Raw genomic sequence first — 14764 nt, forward strand, 5'->3', positions numbered from 1 at the left:
TCATATATCCACCATAAGGCCTTGTACATCTGCATGATCTAGGATATTTGTACCCCTTTCCTTGTTATGCACATTTATGTACATAATTTGCTCATGCTAGCTGAAAGCATTGTGACAAAATTCATTAGGTTATACTGAAATACTCAAGCCTTGAAATCAAATGTGAAACTTAAATTCTATATTTTGTGTAGCTCTGTATGCCTATTTCTATTCTATTGAATTAAGAACTGGAGAGTACAGTATTTTGCATGGTAATCTTCATGTTTATTTAACATGTAATGATATAAAATCTTCTTAAATAGTTTGCCAAAATATGTAAATATCAGATTATAAAATTCCAATGTTTTGGGGAGGATTTGAAATGCAAGGAATTATTTGCAAATTTGCACATTGTAGTCTGACCCTTCTTTCAGTCTAATATGGAACATATGCAAATATGAATCTGTACAAAAACACATATTTATAAATATAATTAAATATTGAAATAATTTAATTAAAAAATTAATATATATATTGATAAAACAATATAGGTTTTACCATATTAAGCTTTATCTGCTTTTTCTTATTTACTAAAATTGACTAGATATGATATTGATACTGTGCTAGGGTTCTGAAGGTGTAATTATAGTTTATCATCACAGCAAAACTAAAATTGCAGAGATGAAGTATACCTGATGATTTGCCTATTTATTTGTTGATTTTCAGGAAAATATAATGCATTAAAACTTATCAATATCATCATCAAATTATATATATACATATATGTATATAAATGACAATCTCTAAAGTTTCTAAATTATTGCAGTGATTCAGTATATAGTTGAAGTATGCTTTAAAATATACAAAATATATGATAGTATCAGAAATTATAAATAATTTATATAATCAATTATCCTAAAATTTACTTTCACAAAATATATAGTGTATGACATTTTAATAATGTTGATCAGGCTCTTACATTTTGTTTTGCATGCATACTTCTTTAAGATTGTACTCTTGTTCTTAAATAGCAATTATTGTTACTTCTGATGATATCTATCATGTAGTTAATACCTGAATAACTGAAGGAATTTAATTTAAGCAACCCTATTAATATTATTAAAGTTTATGTTGTTCCCATGATGCATACACAATTTTGATAAACTACTGAGCTATAGGATACATAAAAGAATATGTGGATATACTTTTCTGGAAATTATGTCATGAGATTGTGGCTCCCAGATACTACATTTAAAAATGGAGAGTTTATTCTTTATAATAGAACTCTCTTTAAGAGAATTTCATAACCAAGTTTTCAAAGTAATTTTTTCTATATTCTGCATAATAATATGATTAGTAATTTAGAAATGAGGCAACAAGTAGAACATTCAAATCTAGTATTTTACTAATCATTCCAAGCAAAGCATAAGCTATTCCAAATCAATTGTTTGAAACATATATTGATGAATCATTCACATTTTATGTCACCGAGTATTCCTGTTTTCCCTTAATTAACAAAAATGACTAGACATGTTATTGATACTGATCTAAAGAGATAATTATGCTTTATCATGCTAAATCTACAATCACATTGATAAAATGTGTCTGAGTAGCTGTTGTATTATAAATACTATTGAAATTCCATTTTGCAGATAATTGTACAAATGCAAGGATGTTAAAATATTTGGTTAAGAAATATCTATTTACAAACACAAAACCAAGCTAATTGCAAAATTTAAAATGTGTTTAATATTAAAACTTCTTCATGGAGATTATAAAAACACCTCTAAGTTGGAGAGAACAAAGCTGAATTTGCCAAAAGCCTGGAGATAGGCAATCCCTCTGAATGTCTATGTTTTCATATAATGTAGTTTTGTGTGTGTTTTGTTTTGTTTTTGTTTTTGTTTGGATGGTTTTGTTTTGCAATAAAGATTTATTTGTTTGAGTCAAAAATCTTGAAAGTATAGAACAGCACCTAATAATTATTTTTGTAAACAATTAAATTTAAAATGAACTTCATAAAAAGGCATAGTTTTCAACATGGAAGACTTCAGCACAATGAGATTTAAATTGCTTTTACCAGCCAGCCTGTCCTATAAATTTCTTAAATGTAACAAAGTTAAAATATCTACAAGGATTCTACAGTGATTGTTGGTAGAACACCAGTGTGTCCTTTGGTTACAAAAGGAGAAAAACCACTGAATTGCATTTATCTTTTAAAATCAATTATAGATTCACAGTTTCAAGCAACATTTCTGTAAATTTTATATATAAAAATATATAAGAAAATGAACACAATTTCAAAGGTATAAACATTAGTATTATGCACATAAGTGTTTAGGACCTCCTTGTACTTGTGGCTTTAGTGTAGTAATACTGAACACCTTTGTATCTACACCAAAAGGAAAATGACCATGACCCTGCAAAATAATTATTTAAAATTGAATATATAAAGTATAAAATAGTGGAATTACTAGGTCGAGAAGAATTATATATACCCTTTAAATTTTTATTCCTATGATTGAACTCAAGAAACATAATTTATCTCTGTAGAATATGGTATTAACTTTTTTCCTCTCCCTCATTTGATGCCCTGTCTTCCTGCTGGAGGTGGGTTTTATATGTTCCCTCTCCTTACTGTCAGGCATTTCATCTGAGGTCCCTCCCTTTGAGTCCTGAGAGTCTCTTACCTGGTATTAACTTTTTCAATGTCAGTCAGTCCAAAATCTTATTACTTTTGATTTGGACACGTCAGTATTTTTGTATTGACAAATTGTATCTTTAAGATATTTAGTATCTTAGACATAATTCTGCTTGTAGAATAGGATTCTAATAGTGTCTCCTTGATCTTAGATGTTAAAACAAGATTAACTGCTGTTTGAAATAGCAATTACTTCCCTGGGTAGATTTCCTCTTGAAAAAGTATAACTTAGGACAAAATCTTTGTTGGTAGCTGCAACATACAAATCCTGTGTTACTGAACAAGAGGAAATTATGAATTCAGTATAAGGATTAATTTTAGGCTAGCCCCTTTCCAGTCAAATTTGAGGACAACTAATTAGAGCAAAAACAATCAAGAAAAGTCACTGACTATATTGAGTAATTAGTAAACAATAAATTAATAAAATGCATCCAATTTTCTGACATGGATTCTCTATCATATGAAATGGTAAAAGTCAAAGCAGTGAGACCTGCAATTCCCAGTTAGTACCAGATAGGGCAATATGACAAGAATTGAGTTCTTAAGTTGAAACCCCCAAGTTGCTTTGTCAACTAGTTAAATATAGTTGTCTAATTTGTGTGTTTTAGCATATTTCAATTTCAATCTCAGGACATCATTGGCATCTATCAATTTATGAAGATAATGCCTGTCCAATTTTAACCTCAACATTGTCATGTGAATAAATGATGTAAGAAGTAGATATTTTAAAAAATCATGTTATATACATTTGAAATAATGAAAAATGTGAAAACAATATTATTTTGTTAGATATATCAAGACACTGATTACTTCTCAAATTTTGAGAACTAAGAAAAGCATTGGTGGACAAAGAGTGAAAAAAGTAATATATTTCTCTTTTTGGTTTCTGCTGAGATAGGCTGGAGATATATATATATATATATATATATATATATATATATATATATATATATTTCAACAAAAGGTAATTAACCAAATTTTTAAAAATACTAGAAAGTTCTACCTCACCTAACGCAGCACTTAAATTATCCAAAATGCTACCTCTTTATATTCATTTAAATTTAATACATTTCCAACAGTTTGAGAACCTGAAAATTTTCTTAATCATTATGAGATCAGTTTAAAGACATGGTAGTTCTAGTGAAGTAGTTCAAAATTATAAAATTAAACCACAGGTCCTTTAATAACTCCTAACAAAGTTGAAAAAAGTAAGAAGTGATATCTTGTCTAAACTTTTTTTAGAGTATGTGAGTTGAATAACAAGATGATTGTCAGGCAGTGCTATTAGGAACAGAAGGTGCTATGACACAGATACATAGGAAAGAAATGAGCAAGAAATGTAAGTTACATCTTAATGTGGTTGCTTAGGAACCTTCTATTCTTCATTTTAGTAGAAGACAACTGAAAGGAGAGGAATTAACATTTGAAAAAAAAGGTTGTTTTGGTCTGTCTTAAAGAATGAATAAAGATAGAATTGAGAATAAAGGAGCTGACCAGATAAATTCTCATTAGCCTTATATTATTTTCAGAGCACAAAGTTTGGTCCTATGGGGACTCCTGTTACCTCAAATGTGATAACTTTAAGTAAATTAATATATTCAAGATATATTCATGAATGCTGAATTGAGAGTCATTCCCATCGTATGTGAATTTAATAGTAACTCCAAGAGCTTTAAGGAGTTAACAGTTTTGGAAAAGGCTCCAGTATACAATGTATACTAGAGACTAAATTAAAATTCCTTAGGGATAGAGGGCATGGAATATGAAGCTTATTTTTGGATGATAAAACTGAAGAGGCTGATTAAAGTCGTATAAAGGTCATACCAACAAGAATAATATGTAGTCCTTAATTTAGCATCTAATGAGGACTTTGTAATCGTTCTGATTCATGCATTCTTGAATGATTACTTCAGTGGCATGTGAGGAGAACACAAGTGAATTGTGTCAGGAATGAGTGAAACTGGATGGGAAAGCTTCATAATAGTCTCTATGACATACAAAGGGGACTTCAAATGATGAAGCATTTACAGGAATGAAAAGCAGTGTTAATCTAGAAAGAATTCTCCAATTTTTGCATGCACTTGGGAGATTATAAAACACAGAATAAAAGCCTCCATACCAAGAGATACAAGTGCAGTAAAAGTAAAGATAAACCTGAAAATTTATATTACTAACAAGTTTTGGATGATGCTAATGCAAATGGACTAAGAAAGGCCACCTACAGAACTTCCTAGTTAATACCACTGGGAACTATCATAGAGATCTTGTCTTGAAAGGCCAAGAAGACAGGAATGAAATGATTGATTAAAATTCCAAACTGATTGGGTGAGAAAGTCTATGAATGAATTTTAATAATTAAATATGTATAAAGATTTTTCCATTCTTCAATATTTTAAAATTAGTTTTAACTATATTTCATAAAACTCTGTTCTATTAACATGGGCAATTATGACTTCTACATATTTAAAATATTTTAGCTTTATGTTCTGTAAAATTTGCATATTGGCTCTGAAATGGATAAAAAAGCAGTTAAAATAGGGTGAACATGTTTTCTCAATGTCTTTAGTTATTCAATAAAACTTATGTGCTATGTTATATATTTACCACATATTCTTTTATATCCCATATGGGCCTTAGAACTTGCAAGTAAAATTCTTCTAGAAGTTTCAATATATGTAATGTAACAATAAAACCAGATTTGGGAAATCTGGCTCCATAGATTTAAATATTTGTTTATTGACATAGTAAACTATGTGTCAGTTTTTTGACCTTTAATCACCATCAACAGATAAAAAACTAATCTTTCTGTGGATGAGAAACATTTAGATATTTATAGTGACTTATTGCCTAACCAATGAGACAGCTGGCAAGATTCTATGTAATACAAAATATATCATATAGACAATAAAATACATGGCCTCTTTAAAACATAGTTTTGTGTTTGAGAAATAATTAAGTGATATGTTAGACTGATAATTTTATCTTTATCATTGTGAAATAAACAATATACAACTTACCTGATCTAAGATATCAAATTAAGATTTACTAGATCTGGAAATTTAACTAAAACTTAATTTATGTGATTAGTTTATTAATATGAATGTTCTGATTATTCCCCCTATGCAATCTGTTTCTCACTGTCTTCTAAAAGAGCACCTCTTCTAAGAGAAAGGGCCAAAATTCATAATTTGGCCCAGTTACTCACGTTATATAAATATATCCTTAACTACTTTTCTACAAAGGAAATGTAAGGTCTGTAGATGAAGAGTAAGGAAAAAACTGCATATACTATGCAATATACAGTATTTGTAATTAATATATTCAGAGATGATAACAGATAAAATTTCAAAGTATATAATACACATGCTATTTAAATTTAACTTAAATTAGTAAGAAATGGAACAATCCACACAGTTTCTATTCTAATAATATGGTTTCACATTTGTATTTTACTACCCAACAAGCAGAGTTAATTATATTTAAATTTTGTTAATAAATTCCTTATAATTATATTAATTATTTTGACTGCTGAATATCATGAACACTGTATTTTGATAGAACTGTGTTTTATTAACATGACATTTATTATAAGTAAAGCTATTTGCCAATTACTGGTTGTTGGATCTTAAAAACAAAATATTTTCCCAATTTGTCAAAGTGCATTCAAATGTAGTCATTCTTTGGAGTACAGACTATTAGATAATTATATGAGGATATCAGAAAGGCTGTATATCCCCAATTTCGCACAGTTAAATTGCCTGGATAGACATTTTTAGATCTCAGTTCTATAGCATTTTAAAAAATTTGCTGCATGATTTCTTACTTCTGTTTATGTCAGAAAATCATCATGATTGATACTGTGATATGTTTATGTGAATAGACTCAATTTCATTTCAAATTGTAACATTAATACACTTCTTTATTTTGATCCACAATGTGCTGAACATAATGCCTTACAGTATAGATTAAAAAATTTGAAAATACCATTTTCCAAAATGTAATTTTACATTTAATTTATCTATCCCCAACCCATTCTGCACCATAATTTAGAGTTCAACACTTTCCTGGTTCATTTGGCACTACTTGAAGCTACTGAATTTTTCCAATCATGGAAAAAGAACACTATTCCTAGTAAACTTTAACATAAGTAGCCAATGATCTGTAATTCACCAATGTCTTTTACAACCAATTTTTATCCAATTATGAATTGTGTAACGTAGAAGTTTACTTTACCAACTTACAAATCTATAGAAACCTATTGGAAATTCCTCTTAGTGAGCTTCACAACTTAGCAATACCTTCCTCAATAAAGCATTCAGAGTAAATTGGTACCTTACCCATAACTACCATACCTATTACAAAAAAAATCCAACTAATGGATGATACTATTTTGAGTCACTGAAAAATTTGTTACAACACTTTCAATGTTTTCTCATAGTTTAAATTTAAAGTTAAAAAGTCACTAAGTTCACAAGTTTTTAAGTTGGTCATCTTTTTTTTCTAATACATATAAAGGTCTTTAAAGGATCTTATTTATTTTTGTAAGTATTCTTTCCTCTATAAACAGGAATATTTGAAATTACTGTCCATATCTGTCAATAGTCTTTTCTGTATTGGAAGGTGTTAGTGAACCTTAAACCTTTACTCTTGATTGTTACTAGCTATTTTTCTTTATTCTTGTTTTAGTGGTTGTAATAAAAATGCTATTTCATACTTGCAAAATAAAAAATATATTGATTGATTGGAAAGAAGTTTTACCCAAACTGTAACACTCACATTATTTATTTTCAGTTTAGATTTCAGTGTACTTTTATGTTTATGCTTTTGATTCCATAGTCAAAAGTAACAGATGTTTACAATGTTATCTGTGTAAACACATTCGATATAATGCTATTATTGTATATGTACAGGCTAACATAATATTTAGCCAAAAGAAAGCTAACATTTCAATATAAATAAAGTATATCTAAATAATTATAAATGCTTTCAAATTTTAGTGATTCAGTTTGTAATTGATTTTACTTTGTTCAGTTTTTTAATCTTTGTTGATTTGTGATATACGTGACCATTAATGCAAAAGCTTCAATAGAGGCTTAAGTCACTTCAGTCCTTAAATTTTTCAACAAAGCACAATCAATAGTTGTTAAGCAATTTAAAGGAATATTAAAATATCAAGGAAAACAAAGTGTTGTCTTTCTCAGTTTCTCTGTCTCTCCTTTCTTTTGTGTCCATTTATCTGTTTATTAAAGCTTTCTATGTTCTATCTTCTATGTATTTTTGTGTAACTGCACGATCATGCTAAAGTTCTTAAAATAAAAAGGTAAGTAGAAGATTAAATTGTGCAAAGTAATAATTGCTATATGCTTCTATGACTACATTATATCTTCACTTCTATTATTTTGTATGTACACTAAAACCTATCTTGTGTTCAGTGTCTATTATTATGTAACATAATTATGATTCTAGTTTACTGTGGTCACATATTTTCTTTAAGTAAGTAAAAGTAGTTTATTTGATATTTAACATGATTTGTCTTCAACTTCTATAGACAATAACATGGTACCTTGAACTAAACATTAATCATTTTTGAGTTTAGTTACTCATTCAGTTTTCTTTTTTTATGAGAAATAAAATTATTATGTAGTCCTGACTGATACAAATCTGAAGTTCTTCTATCTCAACCTCCATTTATCCATATTATAAGTGTGCATCAACATAATAAGGTCTATGTGGGCTTTGAAACAACAGGCACTTCCATATTATTTATTTTTCATAATAGTTTTCATAATAATACAAATTTATGGATGACAACAAGCATATGCAAGGAAAACTTTTCACTAATAAGCAAACTTGCTTTTTGTGAGAATTTATTACTGTGCTATAATGGTGAGCTAGTGAATTCTTAAGGCAACAATTAAATTTTTCTGATTTGGTTATATACAAAGAGTAGTGATCACAAGTATACTAAGAGCCTGATCTCTTCAAGTCAACAGATGAAACAATTGGGTTGTTTATTTATTGTCATTTTGAATGAAAAAAATCATCATTGATTTATCAATGTGCAAATATATATATATATATATATATATATATATATATATATATATATAATCTTATCCTTTACCATAAGAAATGATGTCATATTTGGTATGCAAAATGCAGAATGATACAAGAGGTGATGCTAATATCAAAGACTGAAAATCTATTTGGAAAAAGTTTACCATTGGTTATATAATACTATATTAATAGGTAAGAGAGTAAAAATGTAGATTAGGGTCACAAATAAATGTGGGATACATAATCTTGAAATTCCTAATAAAATCCACTTAAAATTTCTGATGCCCAAAGGGCTATCTGGAAAAATTCTCTCAAAAATATAATCTAAAAAGTTAAAGACAAAATCTTAAAATGCATGTGAATGAAATTGATGTTATATACAACCTTTGAAAATATAACAAATACAACACAATAAAATTTTTGAAAATTCAGATTTTCTGTATTGATCAGATTGTATTCCATGCATACATTTTAGTTCATAATGAAACTAAATTTTATTAGTTAACATTGCTAAATATACTGGTCTACTAATAATTTAAAATTTGCCTAATCTATATTAAGATGTAACATAACTATATTTGGTTTGAAATAGTGAATATAAAATATAATTAATAATTTTGTGGTTTAGAAAATAGCATTTTAGTTACATAACTGAAAATACTACTAAATATTGGAAGGTAGTATTTTGCACATATAGAAAATAAAATAATTTTGTCTGATTTTGTTTTTAATTTATTAACTAGTTCATTTTAATTGAATTTATGACTTTCATTATATTTCTGTTTAGCAACACTATTCAGAACATGTGCTTTGAACTTAGAAAACAGATTTCATCATGAGGTGTAAGATTTTAAGGTAATACTTATGGTAAAAGAGTCACATTTTAAATATATGACAAAAATCATCACTATTTGGCATCTACTTGTGTATTTTTGGTAATGAATAATTTGGCACTTCTAATAAAGTTTGAAACTGTTCAAATTCAAAATTTATTCTTATGTTGACCTAAAATACAGTCTGCAAATACTTTTTATTAATTTATATTGTTGATTTTGAAAGAACATTGTTAGTGTTTAATCTCTAACTCTCATAATGGTCTTTTACCAAATGTAGAGTAGTGTTACATTGAGTCTCATCCCTGTGCATTTTGCTAAAAGTTGTTTAAGTTTCTATTTTTGTGTGAACTTATATTCATTTTTGAAATAGTAATGTTTGAAATATTTTTATGTCAGTAGCTTGATGGCGGTGGGATTTTTTGTTTACAGTTGGATTTTGCTTTTTTATGTTGTAATATCATGCTATTTGTATCATTTACTCTGTTGACATATTTTACATATGAATAGCAGAGAACCAATCAGATCTTTTGAATAATTGTATATAATTTATTAGATTTCTTGAAACATAAATTCTGCTATGGCATTACAGTATTATAAAAGTTTTACTTCCTTCTTTTAGAAAAAAATTTTCTGAATACCTACTCCATAAAAGAAGATATAGAAACAAATATAGATATAATGAAACAAAACCATGTCATAGATTTTTTTAATCAGTGGTTCTGAAGTTACTTCTTCAAATAACTGTTAATAAAAATACTTCAGAGTACAAAACATGAGTATTGACATTTTCCTTGGGATTATTTTCAATAATACTAGAAGCTAATATATCAACTTTTCTTAGTGAGTTTGATAAAGTTTGACAAACTGGCACCTATATTTCTTCATGCTAACATTACAATTAAATTAGTTTATTTTTCTATAAAACAATACCAACATAAAATAAAACCAAGAAGCATTTATCCTTTAGAAACATTTTTTTCTTATTTATCCTGTAATCATTTTTACAGTCCAGACTTTATCCCCTTCCTGGTCCACCCTCTGACTGCTCCACATTCCATACCGCCCCAATAGAATTCCCCTGCAGGCTAGGTGCTTCCTCTCTGACTGAGTCCAGACCAGGCAGTCCTCTGCTGTATATGTGTTGGTGGCCTCATATCAGCTGGTGTATGCTGCCTGGTTGGTGGCTCAGTGTCTGAGAGATCTTGATGGTCCAGGTTAATTGAGACTGCTGGTGCTCCTACAAGGTCACCCTCCTCTTCACCTTCTTCCAGCTTTTCCCTAATATAACCACAGGGGTCACCAGCTTCTGTCCAGTGGTTGGGTGTAAATATCTGCATCTGACTCTTTCAGCTGCTTGTTGGGCCTTTTGGAAGGCAGTCGTGATAGGCCCCTCTTTGTAAGCACACTATAGTATCAGTAATAGTGTCAGGCCTTGGGGCCTCCCCTTGAGCTGAAACTTTTTCAAAAGAGGAAAATTGGGTAATGGCTATGATTCAGAGGTGAGCATTTGAGGTAAGATGTATTGAGTATTCTTGTCATACAGCTGAATAGGAGTTTATATTTCAAATAAACACTCAATACAATTGATTTTTTGTAACTTTTTTATGAAGTAGATTTTCTCATTGTTATGAATAATATAATCCATGTTCTAGAAAAAAAATAAAAGCAAACGTTGGCTAAGGTTCCTCAGCTAGCATGTGAAGCCCAATTTCAATGTAGGAACTTTAAGCCAAGAGCTTATGTTCTTTACTAGATGATCAGAGACATTATAAAAATATTGAAAGTAGGTATTAAAAAGCAACCAAATGACCTACAAAGCAATCCTATATTAATTAAGCCTAGAACGATTCTCAGTAACATATTAGAAGAGGGTTTGATTATCATGCTTGAGCCTATACCTTATTCTTGTCTGCAATTTGTCTGTTTGGCTGTTTTTTGTTTTGTTTTGTTTTACAGTAGATGGGTAAGGTTCTTGTATAGCAAAAAAACAAAAAACAAAACAAAAAAAAACCACACACACACACACACACACACACACACACACAATTGCAATATTTGGGAGACATACTGACCTTGTCATTGTGCACAAGATGGGGTTTATTAGTAAGGAAGAAAATTGGATACCTCTTTGGAGATTTTTTTCATATTATTGGGTTTAAAAAAACTGGAGCATAGACAATTAATTTATATTTGACAATAATTAGATCCAAGGATAGTCAATAGTTGAGGATGTATCCAATAACAATAGGATTTTTATTTTGAGAATGTTTGGCTAATAATAAAGATATGGTGTTAACTAAATTAGATAAAACGGTATTACATACACTTTGAGAAAGAGCACACTTCCAGTTGAAATTAAAAATATTATTTTTTAAAGATTATTATATTTTTATTATTATTTCTTTACTTTGAATGCTGATTCCAGCTTTCTCTCCCTCCTGTCCTCTCAATCCCTCCATCTTCCTTACTTCCCCATCCACCCTGCATTCTCTTCTCAGAAAGGGGAGGCTTCCCATGGATATTAACCAGCCTTGGCATGTAGTTAGCTATTGGAAAATTTAGACTAGATTTTAAAGTGACATCATAGCTAAATGCAACAATTTGAAAGTCCTGGTGTTTTGAAGAACAATTAATTAATTAATTAATTACAGAAGAAACAGAACAAGGTTGCAAAAGCCCACCTTCTGTGACCTTAAAATTTTTCTGTTTAAGTATGTAGATAGAGGATGAGCTAGAAAAAAAAAAGCAGGTGGAGCAAAACAGGTAAAACTAAGTATATATAGAAATTTTGATATCTAATTAGTGAATGAAGCTTACATTAAATATTAATTTTCTATCTGTGAAAGTCATGTTGAACAGCAGTTTGCTCACACAGAATATCAGCAAAGATCAACAACAGTTCTGTAATTTAACGTACTACCAGATAAGTATCGTGTATACATTTGGACTGTATATGCATGTGAACTGTGGAAGTATGATAATAATTGAAAGATTGCAATCTCCTTTAAGGTTAGGGTATTCCCGTTTTTACCCTTTCAAAAATTATTGTATTTCAAATGACAAACCATAATTCAAATTTGAAGTGTATGGCTATATGTCCTTTTAAAGAGGATTCTATAAACCATTCACTGGAGAGGGAGAAGGACATTGAAGATATGCCATAATTTACACTATATGTTATAGTTATAACCTTATGAAATGGTCAGGTAAAATGATTTTTACTGTTATATTAACATATTCAATACAAAATAACATTCAAGAAAATAAGTATTTTTACTAACAGAATTTTAATGATGGCATGGTTCTTTGGATATTTTATTTTCAACATATTTCCATGCATTTTAAAATCTTTCATATAGGAATTCAAAGGATTATTAAGAATTTTGAAACCATGGTCAATATCAATTTCAGAATTACATTGTGAAGTATATGAAATATTTGGGTTTCATTCATAGGTATGTATTTATGTCACTTAACAGAACATTCTTGGGGAAAGCTAATAGTGTTGACTTAGGAGAACATGCCAGGAATTTGTACCATGATAAAAATGGCATTTGAAATATTTGAACAGATTGCCACATGGTTTTTCTAAAAATAAGGTGAAAATACTAGTGTTTACACAAAGAAACTGTTATTGATGAATGAGGCAATTTTGGAAAGACATGTTAACTTGAATGTTGTACTATCAGAATGTCTAAAATAAGATGAAATTTAACTTTAAAATATTAAAAATTTAGCATAGGCAAATGTATGTGAATTGACTATTTTGATATTCTGGAATGATGAATTGCATTATCTTGCATGTATGGTTTATGGTCACAAGTGTTTCCCATATATGTGTCCTCGCCTACTTTCCCAGTTGTATTTCAAAAACTTCATAAGCTTTAATATGAAAACATAATGCATGTCATTATTTTAGCAACAGGGGTCTGAATAAATGCATTTCATTTGGTTTATGTTTCTAATAAAAAGTAATTTTGATTTAAATTAGCACTATCTTTTTTTTTAGGCCTCCATTCCTTTGAAGGAATTGGAGCAGTTTAACTCAGATATACAAAAATTGCTTGAACCACTGGAGGCTGAAATTCAGCAGGGGGTGAATCTGAAAGAGGAAGACTTCAATAAAGATATGGTAAATTGGTTATGATGAAAGTGTGAATGAACTGGGAATGAAAATGAGTAAATATTTGGAAAGAAATAATATAGCTTATGTTTTCAACTGAATTCTCAGAATACTACCATCCACAGTGTTATTTTTTAATGATTTTATTAAATTAAAAGTATTCCTTTTGACATTTTATTATTTCTAACAAATTGCCACCTTATGAACATATAGAAACACACTCAACTTCTAATAAATAGTTCAAGTCTGTTTTGGCTTGTTCCAATTTAATCTTCAGAAGACAAAATGTAAATGGAAATAGCCATCAAGGAAATAAAATAAATATGATAAAAATTCCATTTTCTTATATATCTGAGGATTATTTTTCTGATATTTTTGGTAATAGTAAAGACAATTGCATGAAATGTAAATATTGTCTACCAAAGTTTCTAACAAATAGTTTTACCGAATATTTGAGAAAAATACTGATATACATATATAGGTATTGAATATATATGTATTGATGTATATAATATTAATATTGTATGCAAAATATATATTGAATAAGTATATGTGTATGTATGTAAAATGATTACATGTTGCTTATTCAGTGGGAGTAAAGAAATAAGTCCATGTATCCCATACATAAAACTAGAATATTTTTAAATCTCTGCTAATTTCTCTCTGGCTTGATTACTTTTACATCACATCACTATTCACTGATTATTTTTTTGCTATGTTCACTTTACTTTTTCACATGTTCTTTTCTTCTTTTCCACTGCCATCACCACTGTAGCATTCTTATCCTTTATATGTATCAATAAGTAGAGATGTTCAATATGCATCAAGGCTAAAGGCTTCTTAGACAGTACTTGAAAACCGCAATAGAAAGCAAGGTATTTTTAGGTGCTAGTTATATAAAGTAATATGAGAAATATTAATTCTTATTTCTTGAAGCTGACTTAATGAGTACTCCTTTATATAAGAAGTTTAGTGGTCTTCAAAGCTCAGCTCATGGCAAAAAGGATAGGAAGAAACTATCAGAAATACTGAGTTCCAGCTACCTCTACTTCATGTCAAAGAAGAAAG

The 14764-nt window shown here is 29.0% G+C and overlaps 1 protein-coding gene across 10 annotated transcripts in view; it reads left to right on the forward strand.

The window, feature by feature from the left end:
• Nucleotides 1-14764, forward strand: part of Dmd (dystrophin) — a 1571027-nt gene that overhangs the window by 434227 nt on the left and 1122036 nt on the right. For all 10 annotated transcript variants that reach the window (XM_076918257.1, XM_076918249.1, XM_076918252.1 and 7 more), the window contains one exon: nt 13583-13705. In XM_076918257.1, the coding sequence (XP_076774372.1) occupies nt 13583-13705 (123 nt within the window). The remainder of the gene's footprint in view (nt 1-13582; nt 13706-14764) is intronic.

The sequence above is a fragment of the Arvicanthis niloticus genome, chromosome X (genome assembly GCF_011762505.2).
Source record: "Arvicanthis niloticus isolate mArvNil1 chromosome X, mArvNil1.pat.X, whole genome shotgun sequence".
Lineage (NCBI taxonomy): Eukaryota > Metazoa > Chordata > Mammalia > Rodentia > Muridae > Arvicanthis > Arvicanthis niloticus.